The following is a 17,750-nucleotide window of genomic DNA, read 5'->3' as shown; positions in this document are numbered from 1 at the left end:
AACAAGATCTGGAACTAAGCAGAGAAGATCAAGAGCCCCAGGAAAAGAATAAGAGTCACAAAACCAATTAGGTTGGAAAAGATGTCTGAGATCATCAAGTCCAACCTATGGCAAATCCTCACCACTGAGTGCCACATCCAGGAATTCCTTGGACACCTCCAGGGGTGGGGACTCCAAACCTCCCGGAGCAGCTCATTCCCACCTCTAATCACCTTTTCTGTGACCAAACTCCTCCCAATGCCCAACATAAACCTAAAGACTTCATCCCTTCATTAAGACAATGAGGCAAACCCATCTAAATTGTGCAAAAATTCTCCCCTCTGAATAATGACCAAAGTTGTGAGTGCACGTTGGGGATGAAAGAGGAGGGACACAGGACAGTTGCTTTTCTAATAAAAACGGCTTTGAAATAATCGATAAGATTTTAAGAAAGACGGTGTCCAGACAGGTGTCTGGAAAATTAATTTTAAAATAAAGCAAAAGAAAGAATGAGGGAAAAGGGGGAGGAGCCACAACGGGGGGGGGGGAGGAGCCACAACGGGGAGAGGGGGAGGAGCCACAACCGGGAAGGGGGGGAGGAGCCACAACCGGAAGGGGGAGGAGCCACGAGGAGGAGTACCAGCATGTCGGTGGCGTTGAGGTAGCGCTTGCTGGCCATGCACTGCTCCAGTTTCTGAGGGACCTGCTTGATGTTCTCAATCTCATCCAGGAGGTTCAGCACGTGCTTGTGCTCGATGCCCTCGATCCACAGCTTGCGCAGCTCGTCCCGTTTGCAGTGCAGCAGCATCTTGCAGGACAGCAGGTTCTCCTTCACCTGCAGCGGCACAGCAAGGGTTAATGATATCTGTACCTGGCACTGAGAGCAGCCCTTGCCCACGTTTGTTTTATTGGGAAAAATATCACCAAGCTAAAAGCAAATCTGATTTCCTTCACTGCTTTAGTTGAAGGGAACTGCACAGATCATAAAAACTGAACTTCTCTCATGGTGAAATATTCTTCAATCCAAGTTTGATACCACTAGTGAAAACTTAACTGAATACCACAATGCAATTAAACACCAGATCCTGTTAACCACAACCAAGGCCATTTCCCAAAAACCAATTCAGTATTCTGGCAAGCAGCAAGAATCCAATTTTCTGTGGAAGAAATAAGCCACCACTAATTTCCCTGCTGCAAACATTTTTCATCTTAAAAAAACCTTTATTAAACTATATCAAACCTTTTGGCACATCTCCTCCTTTCCTCAAGTTTGGTATCTTTCCTTGAAACAAGACCAGCTAAGAGTAAACCCATTTTCCCAATAACTTGAGCAATACCAATTTTTTTTTTTGGAAGAGAAGGTTTAATCAGAACATTTATGAGTTCAAATCAGCATTTTTATTATTTCATCAAGCTATTACAAACCCTTTAGTGCTGCCATTCAGTTTGGTTCTGAGCCTCATGCCATCTTCCAAGTGGCAAAATCTCTAATTTTTCTCTATTCAGGCAACACCAAGAGTTTTCCTTCTCCATTCTCTCAACTCCCTGCTTTCAGATTCTCCCTGGTAAGGTCAGTGTAACCTAGCTCTTCCTGCATAATGCAAATCAACAATACATACTAAAATGTGGAAGTAATTAGCAGCACAGCTTCACACATTGCCTTCACACCACTCTTGTTTTGTGATAAGTTATGAATACTTGGGGCCCAACCTTATCTCAGGCTGAACTCTCACTGAATTACACATGAAGAGAGACACTCAGAAGGAGCCCTTCAATTTATTTTTAAAATAATGAACCTTTCAAGCACTCCACAAATCCCACTTCAGCTGCACTTTCTCCTGCCTGGTTCACCTGAAGGCAGTTTAAAAAAAAAAAAATATGTGAAAAATACATCAATGGACCAAAACTGGACAATGGTAAATAACAACAGCTCCATAAAGCAGCCTCTGTCCAGAGGCAGGAGAGGGTGAGATTTCAATAGTGCACTCCAAAATGTCCTCCTGAAGAGGAGCATGGAAAAATCCTCAGCCAACAACAACAAAAACCCCACATCTAAGAGTGTCCTAAAAAGCAGAAACAAACTAAAACACACACTGAGATAATTTCCCATCTAATCCCTATTCAATACATTAATTGGAAATGTTTCACTGACCTGGCACAGCTTCATCAGTGGACTGCAACTACAGAGAGCAAAACTAGGTCAGCAAAACAATCATGGGGCCAGAAGGAATCTCACCAGACATTCCTGCTCCTGTCCTTGCAAGAAAGATTATCAACTCCATCCACATCTGGGAACAGGGCAAGGAATGAACAGCAAATCTTTTAAAAAAATCCCCCCTTGGGAGCCCAAATTGGCTCTGTTTTGTAATTGAGTCTTACAGAGGCAACACCTCTGTAGTTAAACACAAAACTAAACCTTTCCCACCAGGAATTCCCACAAGAATTGACTACAAAAGGCAGATCCACAGAAGGATCTGGAATATCTGTCACTTGTACAATTGCCACCTTGCACAGAGGGGAACACCAAGAGCAAGCCTGGGAGTGTAACACAGATTGATGACAAACCAGATCTGGGGCCTCCTGTGAGATTAGGTCAAAAACCACTTCAATACATATTGACCAAAACTAATAAAGCAAACTTAAATACCAAAAGGTCCCTCACCCTCAGAGTCATTCTTCTAGGTGGGACCCAAAGGTCACACCACTCTCTGCTTGTGTTGACCTCTGCAAAGCTTTGCACACTGTGTGAAACCAGGCCACTGCCTACAGTTGATTTCAAATTTAGTGGAATTGATCTCTGCTTTCACAGTGCTGAGCTTTGTCCATAAATCCTGGAATGAACCCTTACCCTTGGAAAGCAGCAGAATGCTCTCATTTTCTTTGAAAATGTTAAATGAATTTTCAAAGCCAAAAGGGTCAGTATTTAACCCCACAAGGGGAAAAATCTGCTGCTCCTAAAGCACTGCTGGGAAAAGTTTTAAGCTGAGACTTCCACAGAGCAAGGAAAAAAAAAAATAAAGTAAGAAAAATGTGGTGCCTGGTTTGCAAAGTTTAGGTACAGCAAACTGCACAGGAAATGCAAGATAGGAGCCCAAAGAACTGATCTGCTGCTGCAGGGACAGAGCAGCTCAAACAAGTCCCCAGGCACGAGTGCCAGAGTTATTTACTGGCACCAAACCCAAGTGTGAGCACTCAAAATGCAGAAAGATTCAGGGGCACAGAGTTCACGGGCATTCACACAACACAGCTGAGCTTGGAAATCGTATCAAAATTCATATTCTGTGAGCAAAAAGCAAGCTGATGAATCACCCAGACTATTCAGGAGGTGGCTGGAGGCCAAGATAGCAAAACATGAAAAGATGAGATGGAACGGTGTGAGCTCAGCAGCCCTGGAGACTTCAAAAACCTGAGAGCAACATGCCCAGACAATAAATGAACAGGGGCACTGCAAAGCTTTGTGCTTCACATCCACCTTGCAGTTTGACTTTAACAACTTCTGTTCTCAGTGAGATCCTCCAGAAAATGTTGCCAGTGAGAAACACCTTGGGACAACAGCAGGGATGGATGGTCCTGTAGTGGCACAGAGTCCCTGGCACTCAGGCCTAGCCCAGAGTTACAATCATGCCAAGATGTGGGGTTGAAGGAAACTTAAAAATCATCTTCTTCCAGCCCCTGCCATGGCAGGGGCACTTCCCACTGTCCCAGGGTGCTCCAAACCCCAATGTCCAACCTGGCCTTGGACATTCCAGGGATTCAGGGGCAGCCACAGCTGCTCTGGCAATTCCAGCCCAGCCAGCAATTCCTAATTCCCAAGATCCCATCCATCCCTGCCCTCTGGCAGTGGAAGCCATTCCCTGTGTCCTGTCCCTCTGTCCCTTGTCCCCAGTCCCTCTCCAGCTCTCCTGGAGCCTCTTTAGGTCCTGCAAGGGGATGTGAGCTCTCCCTGGAATTTTCTCCTCTCCAGGTGAGCACCCCCAGCTCTCCCAGCCTGGATCTCTGGGAACTGAGGGGCTCCAGCCCTGGAGCAGCTCCATGGATTCCTCTGGACCTGTTCCAACAGGGTTGGACACAGTAGTCCAAGTGGGAATTTAGCAGGAATTTAGGGGTAACAGCACCTTCTCAACTCAATTTTCATTCCATTCAGAATGATGATGAGAAGCTGGAAAAACAGAGAGAGAAACAAAAGCTTAAAATGGGAGCTTGGAGCTTCCATCACTGGTGGTTACTGGTAACAAAACCACCAATAAAACAACAGCAGCCAGGCAAAAAGGAGATTTGCAGCTGGATCACAGCCTGTGGAGCTGACAGGAGCACAGAAATACTCAGGTGTAAGAGCTGAAATGAGGGATGCAGGGCTCCAGGTGGCTCTTTAACATTCTGTTTATTATATCCAAATGATACAGCAATTTGGGGTCATGGGTGACAAAAGCCCAGCCCACAGCCTTTTCAGCATCAGCTGTGGGTTCATCTGAAGCCACTCTGGTTCTGCTTACAATGCATTATATACTTTTCACTACAGAGTATCTTAATACATGACAACCAATCAACACCTTTACTATTACCTACAGCCCCTCCTAACTACTAACATTACCATATTCATGTTATTATGTTCCAATCACAAAAGGTCAGTATGTTACAGTTTAAGCTAGAAGTTGTTTTTCAGTTTTCTCGCAGTGAAAACTTTTGAGATCTTTTCTCTTCTTGCAACATTGGCTTTCTTGTTTGCCTGTGAAAATCTTTTTGCTTGACAAAACCATCTTTTGTTTGAGGTGGATTTATCCTTTGCTCTAAGTCATAACAGCCCCTTCCAACTCACATACTAACATACCTTTAGCCTTCTTAGGTATCCAGTAAAATTGGCTCAGCAATTCTTTTTCTCCTATATCAGAACTGGCTATCATTTCTATTTGTCCTAGGTTACAATGCAAAGATGTGCCCAAAGTATTTATTCTATCACCATCCCTTGAAATCAGGTGGAGCAGGGGTCCTGATCTCATGGGAGAGATCCTCTGTTAATGGGTCAGGTGTTAAACAGCTGGGACTTTTTTTTTCTTTGTCTTTTCCACAGCCCATCCTCCCTCCAGGAGATATCTCCTGTTAATGGGCCATGGAGTCCCAGTGCATGGCTGCTAAAATTCCATCATCCCACTGGGTCCCACTAATTAACTGATAAAATTCCATCATCCCATTGGGTCCCAGTGCATGGCTGATAAAATTCCATCATCCCATTGGGAGATGCCCCACCCAGGGGGAGGAGCCAAGCCTTTCATGCCCAGATAAAATCTGAAATTTGGAACACTAAGGCAGCCCTTACCCACTGGTTTCCAGAGGACAAGAGCTACCAGACCTTTCTACAGCATCACTACTACAACAAGATCACTTCATCTGGACTGCTCTCACCACCCTACCTAGCGGGGTGTCAGGTTGCATTCTGACTCTGTCCGTGGTTTTCTTTTGTACTATTGCACATATTTTATTTTTTCTCATTTTTCCTATTCAATTATATTTCTGATTTAGACTCTCTCACTGATTTTGCATTCAAACCAGCACGCTATTCCTTCTTTCTATTATACACAAACACGTGTGAGAGCTTGCTGTGAAGAGTTTCTGTTTCCCAGCAGTGAGGGCTGGCTCTCACCTGTTTGATCTTGTTGCGGGAGTTGGTGATGCGCTCGGTGATGCTCTGGTAGGTGCGGATGGCCGTGGTGAGTTCCGTGTAGTGCTGCACGATCAGCTCGTCCAGCTCGCGGTCGCATTTCTCGTACGCCTCCTCCAGCCTCCCCTTCTCGTTCTCCCTGTCCTCCACGTCATCGCTGGTGGATAAAGTCCTGAAGTGGAAGCAACGTGCTGAAAGTTATTTGGAGTTTATCCTCAGAATGCACAACGTGCTGAAAGTTATTTGGAGTTTATGCTCAGAATGAACTGTGAGAAAATAAAACCCGTCAATGTTGATTAATCTGCCAGTTTTCAAACCTTTCAGAACTTTTTTTTTTCCCCCCTCTTCAGGAGAAGTTTTCTATTGGTTATCACGCTGCCAGGCAGTCATTAAGACAGGCACAATGTAACATCTGAAATATTTCTTGATTTATTATTTATGAAGAGCTATAAAGAAAAAAAAAAAAAAATCCTAATTTTAGTCTTGGGAATCAGTGCAACTTGTGCAGTGTTGTAGTTCCTGTAATTTACCTGCCAAAGTTAAGGGATATCACAGGGACACAGAAATCCATCACAAATCCATCCAGGTCTCCCAACAGTCAGTTTTCAAACATATACCAGTACAACAATAAAAGGCTCCATGACCCTATTTCCTCCCCTCAATTATTACATCCTGTAGTAAGATTATCTTTTATTTTATCAAAATCAATTAAGTTTGAGATGGTAACAAAACTGCTGAAAACTTTGTGAAACTGGGCCTAGCTCAAAGCTTCTTGACGTCACTCCCAAATTTCTATTCAAGAATCAATGCAATCTTTTCCTTCTACCTTTGAGAGGATAACAACCCCAAAAAGATCAGCAAGAATCTTTTCCTGATATCCAGCCTCAACCTCCCCTGACACAGCCCCACACAACTCTAAAGTACCTGCACAAAACTGAAATAAGGACCCTCAGGACCTGTCCCTGTCACAGAGAGCAGAGATCACGGCTGCCCCTCCTGGAGAAGCTGCAGCCCCCCATGAGTCTCCCCTCAAAGCAGCTTCTTGCAAAGTATAAAATTCACTGCAGCATTTCAAGTTCCATGCTGCATGGTAGCTACACAAACAGGAATCCTTTCTCATGTTATCACATTAATATTCTACTCTCAAAACTTTTTAGTTGTGTAATAAATCAGCTTTTCACAAAAAAAGATTTTTTTAAAATTATATTTCAGCCTGAGGTCTTTAAAAAGGATCTGAAAAGTAAGAACACTAGACAAAGTTGCTCAGGGCCCAGAAAATATAAATTTTAGTGAAAGGCTTCCTGCCCATGGCAGGAGAGTTGAATTAGACCATCTTTGAGTCACTTCCAATCCAAACCATTCCATGACTCTAAAATGAAAATCACGTGCAAGGCTGGCAGAAAGTCATCCTCTGTTAAGAGCTCTTGCAGATAAATCAATTTTCTTTGTGAAGAACTGCTTATTTCTGCTGGAAGAATGTTCTTCAGCATGGCTACACTGGACACAAGGAATATCCTCCTCAGGAATTGACATTTTGTTTGTGTTTGGAACTGCACAGGATTGCCTGTCCCAGCAGTTAATGAAAACATCCATCCTGTGTGACCTGCAGCACAGACTGCAGGAGAATCTTACATGGAGACAGACAAGGGAGCAGCAGAGAAATTGGCCCAGAGCACAGACTAGGAAAGTTCATCGTTTCAATCAAACAAAATTTAATTTCACAATTCTGGATTTGCCAAAGAATCCATCTGCAGTGCCAGCAGTTGGTTACAAAAGCTGAAGATTTCTCTCCAAAGCTAAGACTACATCGCTCATGTCAGAGGATGCCACGAGGATTCCACTGCTCCAGCAAATTCCCATCCAACTCAGGCTTCCCAGCAAATCCCAGCCATATTTTGAAAGCAGATTTATATTGTGTTGCTCAGTCTTTTTGTCCTTGAATTTGAATTTAGCTTGTCCTGGGTGCAGAATAAACACCTATATTGGGAATATCCTGCTTTTCTTCATTACCTGGTTTAGGAAAATATTGTGGGAACAATGATCACTGAAAATACCACACTCATATTTTGACCAGAAAGCTTGTATTTATTTACAGTCCTTTCATCAGTTCTGGTTCAAAACATCACAGAATTATTAAGGCTGGAAAAGACCTCTAAGATCATGGAGTCCAACCATTAACCCAGCACTGCCAAATAATGTTCCCAGGCACCACATTCTACACCAAAAAGCATAAAAAATTCCACCCAACAACAAATTTTCCTCAACAGTTTTTTTCTTAGCCCTCCACTCACTTGAAATTGCCTTGAAGTTGCCTTAAACACCTGTAGATTATTTTCTTATAGACAGGGTAAGAGTTGAAATCAAAACCCAAGACTCAAAAAAAACCCCCAAAAACAGAGACTTTTTTTTCCTTTCATTTTACTGAAAAACTCGGTAAGTTTTAGTAATGTAAGGTTTTGGGTTTAGGATCTGCTTATTTCTGGTGATAACGAGCCTGGATTCATCACTTGGAATTTGAAACTTTGTACACCTGAATTTCCCATCTAAGTCTCATGGAACAAGAGCCATTTCTTTTTCTTGCTCTGCACAAAAAAAAAAAAAAAAGAGAAAAGCAAGGAATACTTAATATTCTTGAGATTATACATGCTCCTGCTAACACTGCAAAAAAAGTAAGCCAAGGGCATCTCTGCTTATTTTAGTCCTATTAAAATGTGTTGCAAGGAAGAAAAGTCAACACATTGTTTGTCAAATAGAAAGGATCCAAATTGTTTGGGAAAGGAACTTTGCAGGAAGAACTTTGAAGGGGGAATCACAAAACAGGACAGGATTATGAAACAATAATAAATATACATCAGCACTTCAGAACTCCCTGAGAAATATTCCAAACAGAGGACAAACAGAAGGAAATTCAGTTTAGATCCTGAGTAACAGATGATGAACTCAGTGGGGGTTTCCAGGAGGGATTCCTGAGCAGTTCATTTTTTTTTTTTTTTCCATTTTGATTTTTTCCAAATGAGAATCCTCCTCCTCTGTAAGATACCTGGAATTCATACTTGGCAGCTGGATGGCTGCAGATGCCTGTCTCATTAGCAAGAGCTCATCAGGATTACAATAATTCCAACTGGCTGTGAGCTTGCTGAGAGACATTTTTATGCTACGGTGAAACAGAAATTCATTGAGCCAAATCTCATTGACTTCTGATTTTCCGTAGTTAAAAATGCAGATTTACACAAATGCAAAATGCTTCATTCATTGGAGTTACTCCTACAGATGGAAGACAGGATAGAGGAGATGATCAGACACAATCCTGAAATGTTTTTATCATGGGATGTACAGCACTTTTCTCAGGAGAAAAGAAATGAACCTTGTTATTTCCCTGAGGTCACTGAATTTACACTGGAATTAGATTAATAAAAAAAGTCCTTTGGGACTATTCATTTTAGTAGAAGTTGATCTGTAGGTCACAAGCATTTTTCATCTCCTATTTCCAGCATCCAACCCAACGAGCAGGGGGAGGAGATGGAAAGACTTTTTCAGGAGTCCTGAAGCCCTGTCATTGTGCAAAGCCTTCAACTGCTTCCTCCAACAGCTCACATCAAAGCCAGGAATACCTCATTGCCAAAGGAAAATACTCAGGAAAAAGTATTCACAGATATATATTTATATAAAGTTATATATATATATATTTATATATTTATAGATATAACTGCCAGCTCCACCACTTTTCCACGAGGCTGTACCTCCCTAAAAAACCAAATGAGCTCCAAGAGCCCTCCTGCCTCAGCACCTCAGGTGAAGTGACAAAGTGCCACAACCCAGAAGAAGTTTGAATTTACTCTCATCTGTCCTCTTAAAGCAACTGCACAGACTATAGCCTTCAAAAGCTAAATGGTAATTCACTGTTTAGTGAAGAGAAAGGCAAGATTTTTGTTTTAGGTATTTATTATAAATGCTCAACTAAGTACTAAGAAGCAGTTGTTTTTCAACTTTTGGTATTAAAGATTTTTTTTCCCCCCATAGACCTCAGAGTCTCAGAATTTTAATAAAATAATAAAAATAAATGGTTCTCTCAGTAAAATGCTCAGTTCTGAGAAGACAGGCTGGGAAAGTTGGGGGTCTCACCTGGAGAAGAGAAAATTCCAGGGAGAGCTTCCAGCACATTCCAGGAGCTGAAAGGGCTCCAGGAGAGCTGGAGAGGGACTGGGGACAAGGGACAGAACACAGGGAATGGCTTCAGACTGGAAAAGGGGAGACTGAGATGGGATTTTGGGAAGGAATTGCTGGCTGGGCTGGAATTGCCAGAGCAGCTGTAGCTGCCCCTGGATCCCTGGAATGTCCAAGGCCAAGCTGGCCAGGGCTTGGAGCAGCCTGGGGCAGTGGAAGGTGTCCCTGCCCATTGAACTGGATAAGTTCTAAGGTCCCTTTCAATCCCAGCTGTTCTGTGACTCTTGAAAGAAGTCACACCGTGTCTCATTTTCATAAGGTATAAAATTGTGGTGTGTATTTACCACAGCAATACAGACAGAGCTTCAAAATTGCCATACATTCTGCAGAGATAAAAGAATTTTTTTTTCCTCTACAAACCAATGTAATCTATCTGCTCCCAGCAACATCCTCCATTCTCCAACTCTGCAGGAAGTTATTTCACACTACAGACAGTGCTGGATAGCTCTTTGTGATTTGACAAATCAATGCTTTCCATAGATCTGGCCCAGATGTGCATGAGCTCAAGGAACAACCTGCACCCAGTCTCATCTTGTGTATAAAATTACTGCCACGCTGCGATGCATCAATGTGTGGAGGAAAGTTAGAAAAAGGAAACTCTCCAGCATTCAAATAACACAAGAGAACAACAGGCAGATGCTGTAAAAGGACAGAAAATAAGTTATCATTTCTTCACAAGCTAATACACTTCTGTATTATAAACACGATGTTTACTGAGCTAGTCAGCAGCAAAAGAAAACAAACACCATTGTACCACTCCTCATGTGGCACAACTGAGAACTCCAGGAGCACAGCAATGTTACAGAGATCAGCTGCAGAATATGAAACCACTCACCTCCCTCTGTAAAAATGCTATTTCTCAGCCTCAAATCAGGATTTAACATCATGGATCCCACCAGAGAACACACACACGGGTTAATCTTGATTCTGTGCATCACTCCTGTTCCCAAAAATGTGGGCAGTTTATCTGCACCAAACTCCTCCAAAAAGAGGATTGGTGTGGATGGAATGCACAGCAGATTTGTGTGCCCAGACCAAGAAACGCAGCACAAAGTGAGAATGACCACAGGAAATGCTTTTCCTGGCCTCAGAGCACATCCTCCAGGCAGCCACAGGGCCAAAGAGCTCAGCTGGTGCTGCCAAAGGACAAAGCTCCCAGGGGATTTTGTTCACACAGATGTTGTCTTGGGTTGCAATACAGGATGTCACCAGGGGTGTGGATTCTATCACCATCTGTTAACCCAGCTGGGGCAGGGATCCTGATCTCCATGGGAGATATCTGCTGTTAATGGGTCAGGTGTTAACCCAGCTGGGGCAGTGTTCTTTATCTTTTCACAGCCCATCCTCCCTCCAGGAGATCTCTCCTGTTAATGGGCCATGGAGTCCCAGGGCATGGCTGATAAAATTCCATCATCCCATTGGCAGATGCTCCACCCAGGGGGAGGAGCCAAGCATTTCCTACCCAGATAAAACCTGAGATTTGGAACATCAGAGCAGCCTTTTCCCACTGGATCCCAGAGGAAAACCAGAGCCTTCCACATCATCCCTGGAGCTTTGAAGGAAAACTGCACCTTGTGCAGGAGCCCTGCTCCAGCAGAACCACATCTGTCACTGCAGGAGGATGCAGCCACCATGGAATGGGACTGCACCAAGCCCTGACTGACTGATGGGGTGTCAGCCTGGATTCTGGCTCTGGCTGTGTTTTGAGTTTGTTTTTTGTAATCCTGTATTTCTATTTTAATTTTCCTAGTAAAGAACTGCTATTCCTACTGCCATGTCTTTGCCTGAGAGCTCCTTAATTTCAAAATTACAATAATTTGGAGGGAGGAGGTTTACATTTTCCATTTCAAGAGAGGCTCCTGCCTTCCTTAGCAGACACCTGTCTTTCAAACTAAGACAGATGTCCACAGCAAATGTGGAAAAAAAATGTGTTTCTAAACAAACCTGGAGTGTCCTCCACCTCTATTTTCAAGTCTATTTGCTGTTGGATGGGGAAGATTCAGTTTTAGCACCCTGTGAATGTAGCTCAGACTGAAGCACTGGAGACTCAGCTCCATTTCCATGGAATGGTTTGGGTGGGAAGTGACCTTAAAGCCCACCCAGTGCCACCCCTGCCATGGCAGGGGACACTTCCACTGTCCCAGGGTGCTCTCCAAGCCCCATCCAGCCTAGACTTGGACACTTCCAGGGACTCAGGGACAGCCACAGTTCCTCTGGGAATTCTATTCCAGCCCCTCCCAGCCAAGAATTTCTTCTTTAAACCTCATCTAAATCCAACCTCCTCCACCTTAAAGCCATCCCCCTTTGTCCTACTTTCCCCTCTTTTTTATTCTACAAGGCCCAACAATAAAAATAGCTCAGGTGGAGACAAATCCATGATTTTTTAAGCTCCAAATGCCCACAACCATCCCCATTTAGGGTTTGGAAGGTGCTGAATACCTTTGGAGCACACACAAACTCAGTGTTGTGAACCAGAATTTGTGGTGCCATCCACACCTCCCCTACTTCATCTCATCCCCTGTCACTTCATTCCCTTCACAGGAGCATTTTTTTCCACCAAATCCTGCATTTTGCTGCCCCCCCACCCCCTTATATTTTGCACTGTGGCAAAAAAATTCAGCTACAGCCTTTAAGATGATCCATTTACAGGCACCAACCTCCTAATTACACCTTGAACAGGAATCAGATTTGAGATTCAGCAAGAATTTCTGTTTACACTGAGGACTCATTTTCCCCACACCATTTAGATTATATTTTTCCTCTATTTTCTAGTGCAGATGAGCAATTCCTTTTGCCAGCCTGCTGTCAGCTTCATACCTGCCCAATAAAACACCGAGAAAATTAGATTATGTCAATTTTCAAGAGAAAACTGTTAACATTAATGAATAATAAATGTTTCATTTCTGTAAATTTGCTTTTTCTGATGCCTCCAGCCAGGCTGGGTGGATAACTGCCTGCCTATTTTACTTGCCCTAGGGCCAGCCCTGTTAAGTGTGATTACTGCTAAGCTATGGATGGCAAACTGAGGCTTAATTATCCATTTCTTGACTAGAAAATTTGTTTCACAGGAAGAACATTGCAGTAACAGTATGTGGGCATTATGCTTCTGCAGATTCTTTTTATGAAGCAAAACTGAAGGAACAGATAATGCAGTTTTAGGAAATTAATGCTCAGTTAGCAGCAGATAATTCTTACAGGAAAAGAGGGCTGAAGGCCCTGCTGTTTTTGACCACAACTGTGGGTGTTCAGCATCTTTGTGTTCCCCTAAAAGGCTTTTTTCTTTTGCTCCCCAACATCAGAGCAGACCTATGTAAATATTTGTGGTTAAAGGCAGAAAAGAGTATTAGAGGATGCACAGGTGCAGCTCGGAAATCTAGGAATAATCCTCTTTTCCTTCTGGATCAAGCTTCTTTGAGCATGCAGTTCATTTTTCTTCACACAGCATCGCTCATAGCATCGCTCATTCAAATGAAAATATTCATTAAAGACAGTGGGAAACACCACCAAAAAAAAAAAAAAAAAAAAAAAAAGGCAAGCTGAGAAAATTTCAATATTTCTCATCTGATCAGGAAAAAGAACATTGGAGTGAAGTGCAATTGAACTGAGTGCTGAATCACTGGGGAGAATCAAACAAAGCTCCAATTTTCACAGGAATCCACAGCAAACTTCCCACCACCTGTTCCAAGGGCTCAGAGCTGTATCACACACCTTGTTGAGGCTCCCAGTTCCTCACTTTAAAACACCTTTGAAGCTCCAAACACACAGTTTGTGGTACCAACTGCTCAAAGCAGTGTGGCTGAAAGCTTGTCCTGCTCAAAGCTGTATTTCATGTGTGGCCAAGGCAGGATTCACTGATGTACTGACCTGTTCCTCCAGCAAAAACACCAAAAATCTGTTTAACAGCAGCAGCCCTGGGCAAAATCCAGAATTTCTGGAGTACACAAGATCCATTCCTCACAAAGAAACTGAGTGAAGTTTTCATTGTTTTATGGTTTGGGTGAGAGGCAACATCTCAGCGCCAGTCCAGATAATAAAATAAATAGTACAGCATTAAAACTATCAAAATCACCCCTCAGGAAAGAAAATTTAAGGGCTTATTTTATCCTGTTATTCTCTGTGTTACACCACACCAAGGACCTAAAACACAAACCAGAGTACAACAAGGTACAGAAAATAAAAATACAGCCTTAGCCAGAAAACAATTGTGAACAACAAAGGATTTGTGGATTTAAATAAAGAAAGCAATTGCTAGAAGCAACAAATAATAATTTAAGCAGAGCACTGTGGATGTCTAGAAAGCTCAGTCTCCTCTCTGCAGGAAACAGCTGCGATGTGCCAAGGAAACTTCAGTATTAAAAAGTAGGAGGGGGAAAAAAAAAAAAAAAAGCAGAGTAAAAAGAAACCTCTTAAATGCAGTTATTCTCATCAGGCCACTCCTGCTGATGGCCATGGCCACACAGCAATTCCAGCATTTTCTGGCACTGACCCCCAGGAGAACACTGCTTTGGACCTGAGACCTTGGAGAAAGCTTCCAAATTCGAGTGATGGAGTTAAAATCACGGGTGTGTAGTTAAATAAAAGTGTGTGATTTCACATGGTGAAGGGTTTTAAATTTGAGGTTTTTATAACATAGTAATAGGGATGGGACAGGATGGAGGATTTTGGGTGGTGTCTCTTTTGGTGCTCATCTTCCTTCTTCATGGCTTCAGGCAATAGCTTCTGGTTGGACAATCAGTGTCACACTGAGGGTCACAGGAATTTGGTTATTGGGTTAAAAATATAAATAATATAGGTATTATTTATCTATTGGACTATTTAGCTTTAAGAGACCTTGTGGCTAAGTGGATTTCTCTCCATTTTGCTCACTTCTAGCTGGTGGCTAGAAATGTTGCTGAACTTTCTTGTACTTTAGGTAAAATTTAATAAACAACAAAGCCCAAACACCAGAAAATCAGTTTCCTTCGGGTATTTTTTAATCCTGGCTCTGAATGAAGACAAAAGAGACTTAAAACAAACCACGGATTAAGTGGTGCAAAACCACCCTCCACTGTAAAACCCAGCAACACCCAGAGCCAGGGAACAAAACCAGGAGGAGAGGAGAGCTCAGTGTGGGAGGGAGAGGAACAAAATACCCGAGAGCAGAACGATCAAATCCCACATCTCACTGCCCATGAGCACAGAGCTCCTCAGGCACTGCCAAGCTGAAAATTAACCCAGGGATTGCTGCAGTGAGGAGGTTTGAAGTAAAAGTTGTTGGGAAGATCAGTGTTGATTTGTCAGAGGTGTGCAAGATGCATTTAAGTGCTCTGCAAGCAATAGCCTGTGAGAAATGCACTCATCTGTTCCTGCCTTCCCCCCCACCAAAGCTGGAAACACAACATCACACCCTGGCCTTGACACTGATCATTTCAAAGATGGCCCTTGGAGTGAAAATGTCAAGCAACACCTGAGATCAAAGACACATTTTGAACACTTACCTTACCAGTATTTGAGTTCCTGAGTTAATCAGAATAAAATGCATAACTGAGGAAACAAAATAACCGACTCCTTTCTGAAATTTGTTCATTTCCCCCCTGCTTCCAACCTTATTTTTATGGCTGTAAAAACATCCTCTCTGGGGAAAAGAGCCTGTCCAGAGCAGTTCAGCAAAAATTCTTCCTCCTGACTGCTCTTACACCCTATGAGACATCACAAGCAGCTCCATTTCAAGAGATCACATCGAAAATGTTTTATAAAGCTCCCTGGGACAAGAATAACTCCACTTCAACCCAGTGTGTCTCCACTGAGCTACAAATTTCCACAGGTTCATTAAACTAGATGGACTTATTTGAATTTTATAATTGAAAACTGTTGTCTTAAAGACAAGTCCCAGATGGGGTGATCTACAGCTTCCAGCACTATTTAACCTCAAAGTGTATAATCTGATAATTCATGTTTTGAAACCTCTCCAGAGGCTCATGGAAAGCACTGTAAAAGTTGGGTCCTTATAAAACAAAGCCAGACAGAAGGAAAAAAGAAACAAAAAACTCCAAAAGGTATTTAACAATTTAACTTGGCAGCAACACATTGAATGTTTTCTCATTGTTATCACAGGTTAATGGATTGCTCCTGTGAAATTCTAGGTTTGAGGAAATTAATTAAAGCATTCAGGAAAGATAGTTCTTCACAGAGACCACGAGGTGCTGCAAAGCAGGTAGGCAAAAATTGTAATGTCCAAGTCAATGGGCATGGGAAATGAGGCATTCTGAGATCTGATTGAACAACTTTAAATAATAAATTAAAAAAAAGAAGTGAAACCCTCACCAAAGGGATCACAAGGTACTCAGCCTGCAGAGAACTCCCTCTCCCTTGTACAAAGAAATAACTCACTACGAGAACAGCAGCACCAAGTCTGTTCACAATCCAGTTAAGCACCCAGAGCAAACAGAGCATTTTAAAACATTTTCCTCCTCTACTTACATTCCATTAATCTTTCATGCTGTTTACACAGTTGGTTAGAGCATTTTCAGAAGCTGGTGATCTTTTTATCATTGAGGACTTGCAGATGGGTACAGGAGAGATGCAGCAAAAAGGCTGAGCAGCATCCTGCCATCTAAATAAATACCAGCAGGGAATTCTTTATTTTGCTAAATTAACCAAACCTTTTAATCAAATTTCCTCACACCAATACAAATGATGCCAGGGGAGTGAGTGATCAGCTGGTTTCTGAAACCAAGGCTGGACTGCAGTGGCTTCAACAGAATTCCCCTCCTTCAGATGGCTCTAACAGCAGCACAGGAAGAGTTTGAATCCCACACACAGGAAAACCCCAGGGACACCAAGCAGCTGCACATTTTCCATGGAGGAACAGGGATGGAGGAGCTGCCAGGGACAAGCACAGGGACTCAGCTCCCACCCAACTGTGTGAAACCCTGTCCAAGGTTGTTTCCATGTACAGGAAAACACAGGGACCAACTTTTCTTTTGGCAATTAATTTTAGATCCAAAAATTAAATCAACTATTCCGTGTATTAGCACATTCCCAGGAGAAAGTTAAAGCCCTAAGGATCAGCATTTCCAGATCTGCAGGAGCAGAGGCTGGACAATGCTACTCAGACCTGTCACCTGGATAATTAAAGCATAAAGAAGATTTTGGGAGCCACTCCCCACGCTGCACCATGAACCCATCCTTGGTATCACACCTCAGGCCTGCAGGAAGCAGCAGAAGAATTGGGGAATTTCATCATTCACCTGAAGGTTTCAAAAGTGCACCAAGAGCTGTTGAAAGCAACACCTTTGAAAGAGTTAAAAGCACAATCATTTCCTAAAAAAAACCCCCAGTATTTCCACTTCCTAGTTTTGCCAGGGTAGGTTCAGCTCCAGCTCTGCATTGGCTAAAGGTAAAATAAGAGCTGAAAAATAAAGTACTTGGGAGTTTTTAGCTTGGCACAGTCACACCTCTTGTCCTTTTCTATGTGGTTGTGTATTCACATCGCTCCTTTACACATTTTTAAATGCAACCAAGGGTCTGTATTGAGCTACAACCCAGCAGCTGCCTAATACCTAAACATTTTATACAAGTGCCTGGAGATCATTTCAAGGAAATTTATAGTTTACAACCACACTCTGCCATATACAATTTATTTTCAGGGAATTTCTCAAGTACTTTCCTCGCAGAAGAACTGCTACCTTTATAACACTGGAAAACACCATTTGCAATAAAAGTGGTTTTAAGAGACCATTACAGATCAGAATAACTCGAGTTTATTCCTTGTAGCAGCTATTTCTCAAACGCAATGATGAGGGCAACAGCTCCACGTGCCTGTTCCTCACTCTCCATCACAAACTGGGATCTCAGCTCTGCTATTTTAGACACAAAGAGAAGAACAAATGCCAGGTCATTAGCAAAAATC

At 42.6% G+C, this 17,750-nt stretch overlaps 1 protein-coding gene across 1 annotated transcript in view; it reads right to left on the bottom strand.

Moving 5' to 3' along the window:
* Window positions 1-17,750, bottom strand: part of EXOC4 (exocyst complex component 4) — a 309,923-nt gene that overhangs the window by 287,520 nt on the left and 4,653 nt on the right. The window contains exons 2-3 of the mRNA XM_088165994.1: window positions 5,618-5,807; window positions 620-814 (exon numbers count right to left, since the gene is read on the bottom strand). Of these exons, the coding sequence (XP_088022120.1) occupies window positions 620-814; window positions 5,618-5,807 (385 nt within the window). The remainder of the gene's footprint in view (window positions 1-619; window positions 815-5,617; window positions 5,808-17,750) is intronic.

This window comes from Sturnus vulgaris, chromosome 5, assembly GCF_052056855.1.
Source record: "Sturnus vulgaris isolate bStuVul1 chromosome 5, bStuVul1.hap1, whole genome shotgun sequence".
Lineage (NCBI taxonomy): Eukaryota > Metazoa > Chordata > Aves > Passeriformes > Sturnidae > Sturnus > Sturnus vulgaris.
This window is presented reverse-complemented; position numbering and strand designations above follow the sequence as displayed.